At 41.6% G+C, this 18,118-nt stretch overlaps 2 protein-coding genes and 1 long non-coding RNA gene across 20 annotated transcripts in view; 1 reads left to right on the forward strand and 2 right to left on the reverse strand.

Annotated features, from left to right (window-relative positions):
* Positions 1-12,909, forward strand: part of PPFIA2 (PTPRF interacting protein alpha 2) — a 258,382-nt gene extending 245,473 nt beyond the window's left edge. For 16 of the 17 annotated variants that reach the window (XM_033162595.1, XM_033162597.1, XM_033162596.1 and 13 more), the window contains 10 exons: positions 1,023-1,223; positions 3,152-3,214; positions 4,847-4,876; positions 6,362-6,537; positions 6,833-6,930; positions 7,380-7,555; positions 7,640-7,708; positions 9,217-9,376; positions 10,273-10,369; positions 12,613-12,909. In XM_033162595.1, the coding sequence (XP_033018486.1) occupies positions 1,023-1,223; positions 3,152-3,214; positions 4,847-4,876; positions 6,362-6,537; positions 6,833-6,930; positions 7,380-7,555; positions 7,640-7,708; positions 9,217-9,376; positions 10,273-10,331 (1,032 nt within the window). In that variant the 3' untranslated portion in view covers positions 10,332-10,369; positions 12,613-12,909. Of the gene's footprint in view, positions 1-1,022; positions 1,224-3,076; positions 3,215-4,846; positions 4,877-6,361; positions 6,538-6,832; positions 6,931-7,379; positions 7,556-7,639; positions 7,709-9,216; positions 9,377-10,272; positions 10,370-12,612 lie in introns of those variants that run through there. The other variant, XM_033162610.1, reaches the window with a different exon arrangement.
* Positions 8,404-13,643, reverse strand: LOC117054119. Of its 2 annotated transcripts, none has more exons than XR_004427456.1 (3): positions 13,537-13,643; positions 10,198-10,336; positions 8,404-8,610 (listed from the first exon to the last, which is right to left on the reverse strand). It is a non-coding gene; the product is annotated as an uncharacterized LOC117054119 (long non-coding RNA). The 2 variants fall into 2 exon arrangements; XR_004427455.1 differs by having other exon boundaries at positions 10,193-10,336.
* A 3,006-nt stretch (positions 13,644-16,649) lies between these two features.
* Positions 16,650-18,118, reverse strand: part of ACSS3 (acyl-CoA synthetase short chain family member 3) — a 56,979-nt gene continuing 55,510 nt past the window's right edge. The window contains exon 17 of the mRNA XM_033162614.1: positions 16,650-16,814. Within this exon, the coding sequence (XP_033018505.1) occupies positions 16,787-16,814 (28 nt within the window). The 3' untranslated portion in view covers positions 16,650-16,786. The remainder of the gene's footprint in view (positions 16,815-18,118) is intronic.

An 18,118-nucleotide genomic window follows, 5' to 3' on the forward strand; every position in this document is an offset into this window, starting at 1 on the left:
TTCTCCTACTTGGTTTACAAGTTGTGAGAGAGAAAGAGTGTCTTGAGCTATTAGGATTTTTCAATGGGGAAGGAACAACTTGAATCAAATGATACAAACAAAGGTGCTGCATTTAAGTGTGTAAAATGTACAATTTAAAAAAAAGGAAAAGTGCAGATATTCATAGGATCTGAAAGCTGCAGCTTCATTCTATTCATTTTCTGCGAAGGAAGCCTAAATGATTAAGAAGGTTTAGCTGAAAGATGGGAACCAAAAGTGTTACTGACATAACAGGAAGTTTTGTAGCTAAAGGCTAAAATGTGGCTTTGCCCTAGACTATTTGAATATTGTGTTGATTTTACCTCTGGAGTTAAAATCTACCCCAGGTGAAAAACTTTCTTCTTCTGGATGGGGAAAAGAGGAGCAGGGGGGTGGAATTTGTTTTCAAGAATGACAGCACTGTTGTTGAAACTAAATTTTAAAATCATTTCACTACACCTGAATTGCATGTAAGCTATGATGAAGCCAAAGGTTTTGAAGCAAAGGATTACCGAATGAAAGGCGGTTTCAGAGGGTGAAAAAATGTTTCATTAAAACTTCCCAAGCTTATCTGTTTTGCACCAGTTCACTTCTGTTCAGAGTCTCTATGAGTGACATACTTTGGTTTGAAAAATAACTCTGCTTCTTCCTAGTAACAAAAAGGAAATGTAACCAAGCCTGAGTGTGTGACCGTCAACATGGTCACTAGGGAAAGGATTGTATTAAAGCAAAAAGAAATTGCCACTGGGATGGCAGCCACTTGGGGTTAATAAAGAGGTTCACTGACTGTCAGAAACAAGGACAGGTGACAGTGTGGTCTGCTTGAATATGAGTCAGAGGGCTTCTTTCCTTTTTGCAGCCCTGTCCAATGCAAACAACAAGCACCCCATATTTGCCATATGCACACCCCGTTTCAGCTCCAGGCATAAAACTTCAGCAATCAGATTTGCTACTTTTGATGCTCATTTTTGTTTCCCACCCTCCACCCCACCCCTCTTCAACAGTTGTGGCTGGGAATGCCCGCCTGGTATGTTGCTGCTTGCCGTGCAAATGTGAAAAGCGGTGCCATTATGTCTGCCTTGTCAGATACCGAAATTCAGAGGGAAATTGGAATCAGCAACCCTCTTCATCGCCTAAAGCTCCGTCTGGCAATCCAGGAGATGGTATCACTCACAAGCCCATCGGCCCCTCCGACATCTAGAACGGTGAGTCACGTTCCTCTCACTCAACTAGAATTCAGTGGTTCACTGCCTGAGCATGGAAGTTAGCCATTTATGGACCTCTCCTTTCTCAGCAAGGCTTGTTTGTCTTACATTTGCTTAATAGTTTTATCTTTAGTAATGCTTTCCGCCAATTTACCCAAGGCAGACGTTAAGCTAACGGACATGTAATTTCTTGGTTTCCTTTTAAACACTTCTTACCATGCAAGGAGACAGCAAAAATCATGGGATGAGAACATGCAGGAGGTAATGTTTTGGGATTTGCTTTTAGTTTCCCCACTGTTTTTCCAATGGAAATAGCTTCAGCCATTCCCAGATTGGATCTCTGGTGCTTTCTCGTTCCCAATGGTCGCTGCTAACTCTTCAGTGGTTTGCATTAATTGTAAAAATGATTGTCAGCAGGCAGACATAGCACAAAGAGATGCTTTCGCTGATATTCAACAGGAGTTGGAGGGCAAGCGTCCCCATGTCCTAAAAGGCATTGCTTTAGCCATGGGCAACTTTTTGTTTGGTTGGGGGGGGCAAAGCAGTATGAGGGCACCTGGGCTAGAGTAGCAGGCAGCATCAGCACAAAGTCACAATGGCCAGTGTCTCCTTAGGCAGGCAGCAACAATAGTGAGGGCACACAATATTTCTCTCCCACTGAAGTAGGCATGTGTGGCCACAAGTCTCTCTCTCCTGCTGTGCTGGGCAGAAGCAGTGGCCTCCGTTGTCTCACTGAAATAGACAGAGATGCCTCAGCAGAGAAGTATGGTTTTTTCCTCCCCCTTTTTTGGTAAGTCCTGCTTCTGGCCATAGTTCAAATTATATTTGGGAGCAGCTTCACTTATGAATTTTCCCTGCACAGGTGTACAAATTTGTAGGAGAAACTCCATACATCTAAAAGGTGTGCATGTGTCTGTTTTGCGGAGACATATTGAGAAATCTTGATTGCCATGATCCCCAGTGAATTCCATGTAACAAAATAAGGGTTACAGATTGGTACATTTGTCTAAGAAATGCATCAGTCCTAAGATATAGCCAAAGATTAGAACACTAATATGATGTGAACAAAGGGCCTATTTTCTGAATTTATGCTTGGAAGAAAAAGAATTATACTTGCAAAAGTACCAAGATGTTTAATACTTTTTTAAAAAAAAATGTAGAAATTGCTGGTTCAGTGGGGGATATTCTTTTTAGATATGATTTTCAAAAAAAAAAAAAAAAGAATGAATATGGCCTTACCAACCCTTTTAGCTTTCTTTGATATATTGCCTGAAGAAGCAACCCTTGAACTGCGCTTTGAATTTTGCATTGCACAAAATGTTGGGGCAACATCTGAGAGTTAGCAAAACAAAACAAGAAACCATTGTGGGGGGCAATGTCTTTTTTCTGCCATTCTAGAATAGCCATTTGATGTCCCCATGTTCCCTATTTGCCTCCTAAAGGGTTATCTTTTTAAAATTAGTGCCTCAACCTGATCTACAGGCTTCAATCTGTGCTTTCCATTTCAAGAGGCTTATCATATAGTTAAAAGGTTATCATATTAGAAATGCCCTGTGCATATGTATGTAGCCTTTGGGTCTCCAAAGACCTGAAAAAGCATACCTGTCTGCTGAAATAAGAGCCACTTCAACACGCTCTATGAGAAGTAGTAGCAGTTGTGTTTGGAAATGGGATTCTTACTAGTACTGTATTCCTTAATACACATTTAATGGAATTCAGGGGATCACCTCCATATCTTTTTTCAAAGTGGAGGAAGATGAAAAGCAGCTGTCTGAAGTTGTTTCTAGCTGCTGCTCAACTGAGGCAAGGACATGGTTGTGCTCATTGTGATGCTGTATGCTGTTAACTTACAGTGTTGCTGCCTTTCTTCTTTAACACTGCTTACCTAATGCGGATTCTACCTGCCTCCCTGTGGGCATTGGCAATAGCCCTCAGGCAATGTTTGGGTGACCCATGAAGAAATGGAAACTCTTGCTGCTCCAGCTAAAACGGTTAGTTTTAACAACAGCTTTTCATATTTACTTCAATGTCAAAGTGTGGATTTTACAGTTATCACTATATAACTGTGAATATATGTGGTAAGCTATAGAACAGCTGCATATTGTTTTACACAATAATTTATTTGAATTTTAAGCTATGTGCGCTGAATATTCCGTATATATAAGGAGAATGTCACTGTGCAGTTAATGAGTCAGATAATTCATGCCAAAATAAATAAAAAACAATAAATGGAGGTGCTTCTGAAGAAATGGTCTGGCTTTTCATCAGTTGTCCAGTGCAGCCTGTGTATATTTAGTCAGAAGTAAGCCCAAAGTGTACATAAGGTTGTAGCGGGTGGCGCTGTGGGTTAAACCACAGAGCCTAGAGCTTGCTGATCAGAAGGTCGGTGGTTCGAATCCCCGCAATGGGGTGAGCTCCCATTGTTCGGTCCTTGCCCCTGCCAACCTAGCAGTTTGAAAGCACGTCAAAGTGCAAGTAGATAAATAGGTACTGCTCCAGCGGGAAGGTAAACGGCATGTCCGTGTGCTGCTCTGGTTTCGCCATAAATGGCTTAGTCATGCTGGCCACATGATCCGGAAGCTGTACGCCGGCTCCCTCGGCCAATAAAGCGAGATGAGCGTTGCAACCCCAGAGTCGTCTGCGACTTGACCTAATGGTCAAGGGTCCCTTTACCTTTAAGTCCAAACTGTACATAAGGTTGTAGCAATAATCACAATTCTGAATTGTGTTTTTATCAGTTTAATCACTTTGTTCATTTTATTTTCTTGGTGCAGCAATTATTGCTGTTTGTTTAACTAGGCTAGACTGGAAATAATTCTCTGTAGTGCTATATATTGGCTGAAACAGTTGTTGTGAAAATGTGCATTGATGACAGGTTGTAGTGGCAACATAGTGCCCATGTTGCTGATGCAGTAACATGCTTTGTGACATAGCGCTAATCCCAGAGGTATGATGGCAGACTGTCTACTTAGGACAAATTCACACCATACATATAAAGCACTATGGTACCAGTCATGGCTTCTCCCAAGGAATCCTCAGAGTTGCAATTTGTTAAGGGTGCTGAGAATGGTTAGGAGACCCACCTGTTCCCCTCACAGAGCTAAAATTCTGAGAGTTCCCTGCAAAGAGAGGTTGGCTACCTCTGTCCCATATTCCACCCTTAAGACTGTCCTTATGCTTACCTATTTCCATTACATGAATAAATCTTCCCAGTTATATTTACACATTCCCCCCTCTCCCTGCCAAATATGAAAGCAACTAAGCTTTGAAAGCAATGACATAAAAACGAGAATCAAACTGTTCCCATATCAGCTGTTTTGTGGGGCATTTCTGTCAGCTTGGTAAATTCCCTCAAAATGTGTGTGCCTCACCATTTAGATGGGCCAGTGTGAGATGTACTAGGGTAGAGAGCATGAAGTTGCTTCTTACCTCACTTTTAATTTTATTAAGGGTATTTTGTTAGCCAGCAGTTAACCCTGCTGAATGTTGACTTCGTTACCCTTCTGTTTGAAACACACAATTAATGTAAGGCGCTGTATCTGTTGTTTTGCTTTTTTGACTCATGCTGTATTTCTTTTTGTGTTATTCACTCACTTTACTAACGGCTGTCCTCAACACTGCAGAAAGAGAATGAGGAAGGCAGCTGGGCTCAGGTAGGAACCTTTTCCAGTGTGACTAACAATAGCTCAACATCTGGCACTAGGGAGCTGTCAGCCCCTTCCACAGAAGAGTTCAGTGCTTGCTCTTCATATCTATTTAAGTATTAGGAGCAAGGGATATTTTAATGGTCTTGTTCTTTTTTCTCTTTTTGTTAAGACAAGCTGGTTTTGTGCTGCTAATTATAACTGAGCCCCAGGCGAAAAGCTTCACTGTGCCTTAAAGGGTTAACCTACACTGAATGGACTTCTCTGACTCAAGAATTATCCCCCCCCCCCCCCGCTTTACTGCAAGACAGGCAATCCAAGATGCTTGGGGCAAGTGATGAGAGAATTGCCTCCTTGGGGATATGGATGGGGGCTTGATCGCCTGTCCCGGAGTGGGGAACTTCTGGACTGTGGCCTGATTTGGTCTAGCCTGGGTCCATGATACCAAACCCATTGCATCAGTCGCATGAGTTCCCCGTGAGGAACCTCATCATGCAGCCAATCCATGCAGAAAGCCAGCTTGGAGTAACTGCCTATCAGCTGATCGATGGCGACTTGAAACCCCACTTGGCTTGACATAACTTGTCATACTACAAGGCAAAAATGTGTCTCCTGATATCAAGTGATTGCCAGGTGAGCAGGGCTCTGCCCACCTGTGAAAGGAGCTCTCAGGGATTAAGGGATCCAATTCCCTGGCTGCTGCCCCTTCCATTACCAAGGCTGCTTACTATTGCCATATGACTACATACTGTTAAATGAGTCATATTGGCTTTGTTTATCTTTGGTGCTAAACAGAGGACCAGTGCTACAAGTATTTAAGAAACATAAGCAGTATGGTGTGGCAGAAGTAGTAACTTTCATTTCAAGCAGTGGATTTTCTTCTCCAGGTTCCTTTGCCAGCTTTTCTGCAAAGTTCACTACCCTGGTTATAGGCAGTGGCTCGTGGGTTCTCTTCTGTTCTGCCATCTGAATGAGAAAGATCTACATGTCTGCTAGAATCTGAAACTTTTGAAGGCCAGTCTACACATTATACCAGTCACATGGAGGCCAACTGAAATGATTTTTCCATGGCAGTTCCACAAAACTAAACTATCTCTTAAGATAACTTTATTGGGGTTAGGTAGAAGGCCATTGTATATACTTTGCCAGCCTATTTACTTACATGCCAAACCTTGTTTTGGCTGAGGTTTCAGAAGCTTCTGAAAGTTTTGATTTCTGATATAGATGGTAGGAATCACTCATCATCATAGGGTGCCTTTCTCCTGTGACCAGAAAGGGCCCTCGTGGATAATATTGCCTTATATTTCCTTATTTCTTCTCTGCGCCTCTTTGCTAGACTAGGAATGCTGATTGTTGATTAGAGCTGATATTATGGCATATATAGAGTACTACCTAATATTACTAAGGAAATTGGAATATCAAGAGAATTGCAATTGTTCTATACTATGGACACTTATATCATATTTTCCTATTCTTCACCACCTTCCACCCCAGACTCTTGCTTATGGTGACATGAATCATGAATGGATTGGTAATGAATGGCTTCCTAGTCTGGGATTGCCACAGTATCGAAGTTACTTCATGGAGTGTTTGGTAGATGCAAGGATGTTAGATCACCTGACAAAAAAAGATCTCCGGGTACACTTAAAAATGGTGGATAGCTTTCATCGGTGAGTTAGCACAGTATCTTCATTATTTATTAAAATCATGTTTATGCTACTTTTAAACCATAAATAAAAGTGCTGATTACCAAAACCAAATGCTTATATCTGGGGAAAAGATATACAATTCCCCCCACAGATATATAAATCATTTCCACAGTTTGTGTCATGTGAACAGAAAGAAGATGTTTACAATATTTATAAAATGTTTTAAGTGGAGCTTTTCAAATGCACAAAATCTTCCAATGTGTTTACTTTCACTGTAAGTTGCCTTATAATGTCCTCTTCCCACCTTAAATAACAGAACAAGTCTGCAGTATGGAATCATGTGTTTAAAGAAACTGAATTATGACCGACAAGAACTAGAAAGGAGAAGAGAAGCAAGTCAGCATGAAATAAAAGGTAATGCTTTACTAAAGGAGGGTATCTTAAATGCTTATCTTCTGAATTTTTATTCTATTGGACTCAATAGCTCCAATGTAGTTTTATGAACAAGTTCTCTCAGGCTCAGAATAGGCTTGTCTAAATGAAATAATTCCTTGAGGCTAGGCAAGAAATTAAAAGTTTATTCATTATTTGATGGAATCAGCACAGTACAAGGAAATGTGTCCAGAAATTTTATGTAGCCATCATACAAATTAATGGGAATTTTACAACACAGTATATCTGAACAATGCAACATTTAATTATGAGTCTCTCAAAATTGTATTGCTGTTTTTTTTGGATTTAAAAAGTCCATTTAATGAAATTTCTATATAAATTCAGAACTGGTTCAGCTCAGCCCTCTGTGCGTTCTTGCACTTCTGAAAGCTCAGTCATTGGGAAAATGCTTTTCTCCCTCCTTTTCATAGATGTGTTGGTATGGAGTAATGACAGAGTCATACGCTGGATACAAGCAATTGGATTGCGAGAATATGCAAACAATGTGTTAGAAAGTGGGGTGCATGGATCGCTCATAGCCCTGGATGATAACTTCGATTACGGCAGCTTAGCTTTGTTATTGCAGATTCCAACACAGAATACACAGGCAAGTAAACTAAATTACCAATTGTTATTACTTCCCATGGATTTTAACTATTTTTTTTTAATTGTTTGATTTGGTTAACCATAGGCACGGCAGATCCTTGAGAGAGAATACAACAATTTGTTAGCACTAGGAACAGATAGACGACTTGATGAAGTAAGTAATTTTATTTATACTTGATAGGTAGCAGAGACTATGAAATGGTTGATTTTGGTCTTCATATATATATACATACATACCCCTGCTCGCTTGGCCCACTAACACTTATTAAGCTGGAGATTCTCCTTCCCAACCCATGCAACTACTAAGCTCACTTTTCACTTTTTGGAGGCCACTTCACTCTTCTATTTGCAGTCCTGCTTTGCACCCCTTTTCACCTTCACCTGCATGTCTCTTCCTCCTCCTCCCCTGCACGCAAACCACTCCCATGGTGACCTCTTGCATCTTCTGTACATTGCAGCTAAGCACCCATTCCACATTCGACCCAGCCATGAAGCCACCGTCTCCTCTTATTCTTCAGACCCTTTCCCATGCCTTCTACTCCTTCTTTTTGCAACCCCCTAGGCATCTCTTTACTCTACCCTCCTCCTTTCTTCTCCTTTGTACACAGATCACCCCATTCCCATGCCTTCTCCTGTCTCCTATTGTGTAGGTCTCTTTGCACCCACACACCATTATCACCATCACCTTTTTTTCCCTTCTTTTTTTATTTTTGAACTTTCCCTTCACACAGATCATCCCCATTTTCAGGCTTCCCCTTCTCTCATTCTCCAGTTCCCTTTGTCTACACAGCCCCTACAGATATATGTTCCTGTATGCTTATGATGACTACAATCTTAAGAAAAAGCCTGTCAGTTTAGAAAGAGTTTAATTCAGTTGATGAATGTTGTACACACATGGGTGTTTTCTTATTAATGAAATATCTCTTTTAACTACAACACTGAATCTTGAAGTTCCATGTTGAAGGCAGCACATGGTACCAGGAAATACACGATTGTGGAGAGGTACTGTAGAATATTTGAGGGCTTCGCATCCTTGATCTCTCTCATATGAGGCAGCTGAGGAATGGAAGAGGAAGAAGTTTGAAAAAGCCATATTTTTATTTTCAATTATTCTTTCTTCTTGCTGTACTCAAACAATGGCAGAGGTTTGAGCAAAGCAGGAATGGAAGGACACTGAAGGGTTGTTGTTTATATCTCTATCTATCTATCTATCTATCTATCTATACACACACACACACAACCAGATTTAACAAGGAAAATAGCAGTGATGGGTACAACACAGAAGCTAATGCAACAGAGACTTTCCCAACTTCCTCCTTGCTATACTCAAGCTTTGTTTTAAACCAGCAGTTCCCCTGGGTCTCTCTCTGCTCAGTCTAGTCAAAATTCTGCCATTCTTTAAAATTCCCTCTCCATTTTTCTATCTTTGCTGTTCCCTCTGTGCTCCTCCATCCCTTCTTTACTCAGTCTTTTATTGCTGAGAAGCCTGCCTTCTCTTTTGCTCTCCTATGATAAAGCTATACATTGGACAGCCTAAAACAAGATTCCCTTGTTAAGTATCTGTTTCTATGTGTAACAGGCAGAAGTCCGCCTTTCTACTGATAACTATTCCTCAACTGTTCAGTTTCAGCAAAATTAAATACTGTATTTGTGTGTCAACAGAGTGATGACAAGAATTACAGGCGAGGTTCTTCCTGGCGAAGACAGTTCCCCCCACGTGAAGTCCATGGAATCAGCATGATGCCTGGCTCCTCAGAAACACTGCCAGCTGGGTTCAGATTAACTACAACATCAGGACAGTCACGAACAATGGCAACTGATGGTATGGGGCTAACGTTTATTTTCATAGTGAAAGGCGTCTAAGCATCATTATCTATGCGGAAGAAAATATGTCCACCTTGCATAAGCAACATAGCCAGCCAAAGCATCACTGACTTAGGTGCTGGTTGGTGTGAAATATTTACACATAAAATGTGTTAAGAAATGTAATACCATGGTTTAGCGGTACATGAAAGAGATGCAGCAAACCTTGGGCTCATATGCTTGTCCCCGTGCCCCCCACCTGTATTTACACAGTTTCAAATGCCTGAAAGGGTGAATGTATTTTTCATTTCTACATTTTATTTATCCATTCTATTTATTCTTTATATTTAAACCTGCCCTTCAGCCATATGGCTACATCTAATTGGGCAGTACACACCTTCTTTCCCCCAATTGCCTCATATCATCAGAAGAGCAAAAGAGAACCTTCCCACCCAACCACATGGTTTGCCTGCTGTGTCTCTGGTTCCAGCAGATATCCATATATGGGTGTAATGGTCAAATAGGTAAGGTATATACAAATGCCCTGATATCATGGTCAGAAACTTTTTTTAAAAAAATCTGGGACACAGATCAGGCACTCTGGATATACCCTCTTTGAACATTAAGTTTACGTGTGCGCATCTGATGGCATCTAAAGTGGGACAGGTGCGTTCTCTCTTCCCAACATGCACAACAGAGCAAATCTGCAGCTGTACCCGCCGTCCCAGTCCCTAGTGATAACTACTGAGTACTATTTTTAACAAATGATAATCGAATGGGGGCAACCATGCAATCCGCACTAAATAAGCTTCAAGAGTTGGGTCACAGAGAATACCTTACAGAGTGGGCTACATGGTTTTTTCCTCTTCCTCTAATTCCAAGATTCTTCTTGCTGTTTTGGTTATCAATTTGCAGTGGCGTCAGCGCGGTTGCAGAGACTAGACAGCTCGACAGTTCGCACGTATTCGTGCTGACAAGGCTGGCATGGAGAAAAGGACGGAGGTGAACTCATGTGAGTAATTAAAAAGCTATCTTATTCATTGTTGGGGTGGAGTGAGCAGAACTGAAACAGTAACCATAGCAGTGTAGGGTTCTCTCAAGGGGCCTAGGAAGTTCTCACTGTGGTACGTCTGGGCACTGAGTTAGTGAAGGTATGCCTGGGCTGTACAACTTCAGACTATCCTTAGACTGCGTCTGCACATTAACAGTATTGAGCAATAAGGAGCTGTGAGTTCTCAACATCTAAGCCTTGGAATGAGACTCAAATGAATCTAAGGAACCTGCCTGCACCTAAAGAGTAGAACAGGGTGTACCAGCAGCTAAATACCACATTGTGTGAAGTGTATCTTGGCTGCTTCTTCTTCAGAAGCAGCTGAAATACATTGCCCAGTCCCGTGCCCCTCAGCTGATCAAGCTTCTCCCCTCTGGCTGACGCGAGCCTTCCTCAAACCACTCAGCTGAGGGGTGGGAAGCCTCCCATACTGCTCCGCAGCTTCCGCAAGCTAGAGGCAGGGCTTGGTTGCTCCAGGAGTGACTGACCAGAAGAGTACAGGCTGTATACCCACCACATCTCAGCTGACCAAGCCCCCCTCTGGCTCCCGTGAGCTGGGGGGGGGGAGAGACTTCCTTAAACTGCTCCATTGAGGGGCATGTGAATATTTTTCCCCCCCAAACCCCAATTTACTTTCCTCTGTTTTATCATGTGTCTTACCTTCTGCTCCTTGAGCATAGCTGGGTGGAATCCAGAGTGGCTGGAGCAACCCAGTCAGATGGGTGGGGTACAAATAACAAGAGTCACACAATTTTTGACACTGCAAAATAGCACCTTCGGGGCAAATGTCAACCATGATGGTGCACTTTTCAGCAGAAAACTAGCATAGGACCCCATCCACATTTGAAGCAGATTCCAGCACCGGGCCCCAAGATGGATTTCTCTCCAAAATAAAAGCAGCCAGATGTAGCACACTTGTTTACACACATCATTAATGCCATGTGTAGTTTAGATCTGAATGGGGAGGGGGGGAAGCTTTTCCTTTCTCCCAAGCAAAAACATTAAACCAAAAAGGACAAAAACACTGAAATGGAATAGCTTGTAATTAGAGCTATGTAGGCTATTGTTAGCATGCCAAGGGTATGAAATTGTGTGCCCCAGAGCATTACAAATTTCACTGCAAGTTCAGATAGTAAATAGCCAATGCTTGCAAATATCAAACCTATGATTATCTACAGAGTCAGCCATTGCTTGAGAATACAAATTCTAAAATTAGGAAACACATACAGCACTAAGCAGACAAAAATAATGTGCTAAAGGTATAGCAAAAGGAATCTGCAGTTTGCAAGGAGTACTAATACTACTATTCAAGAGAGCAGTCTATGGGTTCATTGCAAATGCTATTGCCCTTGACATTTATTCCACATGCACCTATCGAAGGAAACATTCTACATTACCAACAATCCTACTAGAGAGAAAATGCAACCCAATTTATTACCTTAAAAAGATGCAAAGCAATTAAGATTTGTATTAACCACGTCTGCTTCGGTATGCTTCTGCAGTGGTACATCTGGTTACAAACTTAACTCGTTCTGGTGGTCCGTTCTTAACCTGAGATACCACTTTAGCAATTGGGGCCTCCCGCTGCCACCGCAGCGCGATTTCTGTTCTCATCCTGAGGTAAAGTTCTTAACCTGAGGTACTACTTCTGGGTTAGCAGAGTCTGTAACCCGAGGTGTTTGTAACTCGAGATACTACTGTAGGACTAAACAATTACAATCCAAATTCTCACAGAAAACAGTATTATTTACCTTGATTGCTTCAGGTAAAATATACTTCAAAAATGTTAGGTCTGAGTGGTAAAAGGAATCTGGGGCTGCTAGCTCAATACCTACAGATACTGCCTATGTTTAAATTTCCTTAGTGCCTCAAGACAGATTTTCACCACAATAATCATGCCTGCTTCAACAGGGCTGTGCTAGTAGCATTTACTACACATTAATAATGAGCCTAAGATAGAGATCACTGACCTTTTTGGGGGGCACCACATGCTGTAATCAAGCACGCACCACAACTTATTGTGCTGGCTACACCAGAATGATTTTTGAGCCTAATTTCCGTAGAGGGATGAAGAAGGGTGCCCTGCATTGCCAGGGAAGACTTCCGCAGGGCCCACAGGCACCATGTTGGAGACCCTTGGCTTAGTAACAGAATATTGTAATGGAGTTATTACTGAATGTACTGTTTTTTTCCCCCACCTCTAGATGCCAACTCTTCTACTTTACCTGAAGTGCACTACCACCATGTTACGAAAAGAAGCTTTTTATTCAAGAACAGGGTATAAGGAAGTACACTAGAATATTTTATCAGACTAAAACTACATGGAGATCTTTTTACAAATTGCGTTTTAAGGTGCCACCTACCAAGTACTACCATCATGCAACTCTTAACTCATTTCAATGGAGGTAAATTGAAATGACTAAAGAATGTGCAACACAGTACTGGCTGGACTGCACCCATTGGGTAGTTCAATAAGGTAATAGTTACTAATTAAGTTTTTTAAGAAATAAATAAAAATAAACCCCAATGTATCTATCATCATAAATTTGACTGAAGTGCAGGAAAGCTTTTATCAAAAGGAGAAACTCATTTTTAAACTTGTTTCATCTGTTTTATTGTAAAATACTAGAATTTCTGTATTTACTGTGTATGTATTTCTTTTAATATGTGTAAGTCTCATGTAAATGGATATAAATATGATTTTTTAAAAGAAATTAAATCTATGGTACATGGGGTCTTAGTGCAAACACTTGACGACAATACAGTGTCAACAATACTGTTTGTATCCTTCCGTTCCACCATTTTTACAGTTTTGAATTGTAGCAAAGTCAATTGGATATGTTTAGCAGAGTTATTAGATGCTTCAACATCCTCCTACTTTTTAAAAGAAATCTGACAATATTTAAAGCTCAACACCTGCCTGTGATGATTTACAAAAGAAAGATTTGAGCCAAAAACGGACCTCTAAAGGCAAAACAGAATTGTTATATACTTGCAGAAAAGCACTGTGACGGCTCTCCTTTTTAATATCAACAAGATCAAAAATCAACTATAGGATGTTAACAAGAGACATTCTCCTCAATGGCTACTTATGGACCAAGAAGAAACTAGCTTTTTCTAGGACTCACGTTTTGCCTTCCAAATTCTTCAGATGCCGGCCAACGTTAGCATAGAACAAACATCAAGGGGAAATAAATCCTGATCTTCAAGTTTTCAGTTATATAGAAAAATGCTGCCCTCCATTTCTTCATTATAATAGGCATTAGGCAGCTGATTGTCTAATAACATGTTTATCCAAGACGGCCTTGCTGAGACTTCTCAGAAGTCAACTTTATCAGAGGAACTAACTGAAAGGCAGAAAAGTTAATATTAATGTACAAAAGCTTAGAGGAGAAACTATTATCTGCTGTGGCTTTATTTGGTGGTGTTTGATGTTTATTCTTTGTTTTATGGGAAGTTTCAAAGTAAGACCTATTTAATAATGTCATTTACCTTCTATTTGCTAATCTCCCGCTGCCTGATCTTAGCTTAAGACCTGTCTTTTGGTTATTCCTTTCAGCAGGTTGATCTGCAAAACATCTGCACGTACATTTGTTTTACTGCATTTTGTTTTGCTTTTTTTACTTAAACAGACCTCATTTAACCAAATGGTGACAGATTCTTTTTCTCCCCCGTTGTCAATAAAAGAAAACCAGTGCTGTTTTATGTGTTCAGTGTCTGATGGAACTGCATGGTGTGTCTCAGCTTCAAATGGAACTTTTAAGAGGCAAACATTGCTTCAGGGGTGAATATAAACGTAACGTTTTCTATTAACAAGCAACCAGAATGTGCTTTGAAAGATAATAATGCCGCCTGCCACAAGATGGTGCACTGAACGTACTGCTTCATAGAAAGTAACATACGAAAAGGGTTCTTTCTAAGTAAACTTTGATACAACCATCAAGACACTGGCTTGATCAATTGATTTCTATGGGATAACTCTGTTGTTGTAACCACTGCTGTAACATGTCTTCAAAGTTCCAAACACCTTTTAGACCAATATACAGCTGGAATCAAAGGTACTAGCAACCTGGTAATCTAATTCTCCCCCACTGTTTGATCCTGAACAAGTTAGTTAAGTCCCATTGATATAAGTATTATTAGTTTTGGTTTGGAGTCAATACACTATATAACAGCACAATATAATCCTATAAATAGGGAAGGTGATTTGAATTCAACGAGGCTTACCTATGGGTAAGTATGTAGGACGGCAGACATAATGAATTTTTGCTGAAGCCTACAGATGCCTCAGTTTCTTTTCTAGCTACCATGTGTCCTAGAATAGAGTTAAGACTACTATGAAATACACCAGGCTTCCTAAACTTCGGCCCTCCAGAGGTTTTGAGACTACCATTCTCATCATCCATGACCACTGGTCCTGCTAGCTAGGGATTTTGGGAGTTGTAGGCCAAAAACATCTGGAGGGCCAAGGTTGAAGAAGCCTGAAATACACTAATTTAATAGTAGTTGCACTATGGAATATTACTTTTCAGTAGACAACTACAGTCATTCCCCGGGTTCCGCATGCTCCGTGTTGCGTACGTTCGGGTTAAGAACGGCCGCAACCCGGAAGCGTTTCCGGAGCGTGCGCGACCCCCGGATGCGCAGAACCGCTCAAATCGCGCTACTTCCAGGTTTTGGGTTTTTTCCCCGTGCGTTCAGGATACGCACGCCCGCGTTACGCACGGCGACCCGGAACAGATCGCGTGCGTAACCCGGGGTTCCACTGTATAGCAAGAGCTTCTCTTCTTTCCCCCCAAAGGTGCTGAGTAGAAAATAGATAAGTTTTTATCTCTCTTCTGTCCAAAACTGATGGGTATATTTTTCCCTGCATGGGCACACAGCGCCATGACAAGAAATGAGAAATCTATGTTCCTCCCATATATACATGTAACTTTGGGGGTTCATGTAACTTTGAAAAGCAAATGGGAAAGTACAGATGTGAGAGGCATACAAATACCTCCTTTAATTAATCTAATGCTCCGCCTACCTCCATACTTGGGACACACGTACAAAGGAGTGTGTATGGGAGAAACAGCACTTTTATGCCTGTGACCCACCTTCCATATACTGTACGATTTCCATATGCTGCTGTTCCAAATTCATGAAGAGCCAGTCCTGTAGAGACCTGGATCGCAGGATTCGAAGGACATACACATAATAAGCCTTTGCTCTCTGAGGTGTAGCAAAGTAGCTGGAAGGAAGACACAAAGTTAGGATAAATTGGTGCTTAATGTCTTAAGTATAATAAAGCTTTAAGAGTGTCATCGTGCAGCCCCCTTTGGAGGATTTGTAGTGCCGCATCACAATCCTGACTGCATGAAATCGGGGTGGGGTAGGGGCACAAAAGGGAAAATAGATTGCGCAACAGCAGCAGCTGTGACACAGAAAGGGGGGAAGTGGTGGTTCAAAACAATGGGAGAGGTCTGAAGAGGGGGGAAGAGAGAAATACTGTTTTTTAAAAAGTTTTACAAGGAAAAATAATGTGAAAAACATCATTTCCCATCTCCTTTCTCGCTGTATTCAAACCCTGGTTTAAGCCATTCTCCCCACTTCAGTGTCTACCCACTCACTCTACTCAAACCTCTGTCATTGCTTAAAACCACAAAATTTTCCTCTCCATCTCTGCTTTGTTTGAATCTCTACAGTTGTTTAAGACTACCACTTTCTCCTCCTCCTTACATTTTTCCCTCTTCCATTCCTCAGCTGCTTCACATGAGAGAGATGTGGAGCCTTCAAATATTCCATAATACCCTCACAAAATGTATTTTACTCCTGGTACCATATATTGAGTTCAACATGACGTTTCAAATTCAATGTTGTATTTCACACACACACACAATCCATATAATATACAACATCCGTTAACTGTGCTTAACCTTCTCTAGCAGAACATGCTAAAAGGCTTGCCCTGAAGTTTCTATTCGTCTTAAAGCTACAGGTAACTCTCGCCTCGCCTGGGGTTATGTTCTTGACCATCACACATATAAGCAAAATCACTAAAGCATGAACAATCCCTAGAAGACCACTTAAAAACCCATTTTTCAAATGGCGGCACCTACCTGTGAGGGACGTATGAAGTCATCCTCCTGCCTCGCTGGATGATGCTTCTGATTATATGAAGACCGAGAAGTTCTTGGCTATGGTTCAGATTCAGAGGTGGGTTGCACAGGCACATCTGCTGCTACGACAGCGGTGGTGATTGGCAGCTGCCAATGTTGTCTCTTGAGCTCATCAAACATTTCCTTGTATAGTCTCAGAGTGTCTGTAATCCCACGGATGATCTTGAGGCTGCGTTCCAAGCAGATCTTAAAGCTGTTAAGTCAACCTGGCCTGGCTTCAAATTCCATAGCAAGCTGGTCCCCATCTGTGATAGAAGTCATAGAGGTTCGGTGTCTTTTGGCACAATATGCTTGCCATCCATGGAACATGTTTCCGGTTCGTGTCCTCCAGCCACAAGGTTCAGTGCCTTCTCTGTCTCCACCAAAGCCTTGTCCTACACCTGGCTGCGGTCAGTGGTGCGCCTACTGCCACAGCCCCATGGATCTCCTTTTCATACACCTTGATGGCATGGATGCTGGATTCATTCTGGCCAAATTTGCATGCCACAGCACTCACGGACATGCCAGCCCTCAAGCAATCCAACAAAGCCAACACCACTATCAGGATGAGAACCACTCTCGACTTTTTTGTTTTCTCAGAAGCTGATGACGATGGTGATGATTCTTTGTGTTTTGGTGGACCATTCTGCCATCTGAAGCTCTGCCAACCACCTCTCTCACACTCCAAACCCTCTGTTCTCTCTCCAAACCGCTCCACAAGTTTCTCTGATCTCCGATCACCCTCTCCAACCGCCTCTTCTGCACTCAAACACTCTCACGAACATAGCTGGGATTGCTGGTCATTTCCCCCCTGCTCTCCCACTCCCTTTCCCCAACCCATGCATGTAAAAGGTTGTGTTTAAGTCCCCACGTCTAAGTGATGTGGGGAGAGACTTTAAACCAAACTGAATACACCACCAGGGTATCTGAGATGGAATTTGCTCTGCATTGGACAGAAGATTCCTGCATTGCGGGGGGCTGAACTAGATGACCCTTATGGTCCCTTTCAACTCTAAATTCTGTGATTCTCCCCATTCCCACCACCCTCAGCTACTACAATACTGCTGCTTTCCAACAACCAGCAGCTGCTTTAAACGTGCTTTTGAAGTGGGAGAAACGTTAACATTTTTCACATGCATCCTGAACTGCAGTTCTACAAAGGCAATACTATGTGCTATTTCTAACAATTTGATTGACTCTAATCAAAGTTCTATGAAGACTTTTTCTAAAGTTTCTTTTAATTCCCCCTTTTGACTCTGCTGTTCGGTCTGTGAAGCCAAAATATGCAACAGATGTCTTAAAGCAAACTAAGGTTGAATAAACAAACGTGTAAGATTGCACCTTGAGTACTAAGATTGAAACTGTATTAAACAGAACAAAAAATGGCATTGCTTCTACACAGCAAACTGGCTTATACAAAATCAGATCATTGTCCATCTAACTATCTATTACAATGATTACCAGCATCTATCCAGGTTTTCTCAGCCATAGCTGGAAATGCCAGAGACCAAAAAGAGGGCCTTCCGCGTAAAAGTGTGCTACACCACTGAGGAATGGTTGTTCTAAAGGT

This window comes from Lacerta agilis, chromosome 10, assembly GCF_009819535.1.
Source record: "Lacerta agilis isolate rLacAgi1 chromosome 10, rLacAgi1.pri, whole genome shotgun sequence".
NCBI classification, from domain to species: Eukaryota; Metazoa; Chordata; class Lepidosauria; order Squamata; family Lacertidae; genus Lacerta; species Lacerta agilis.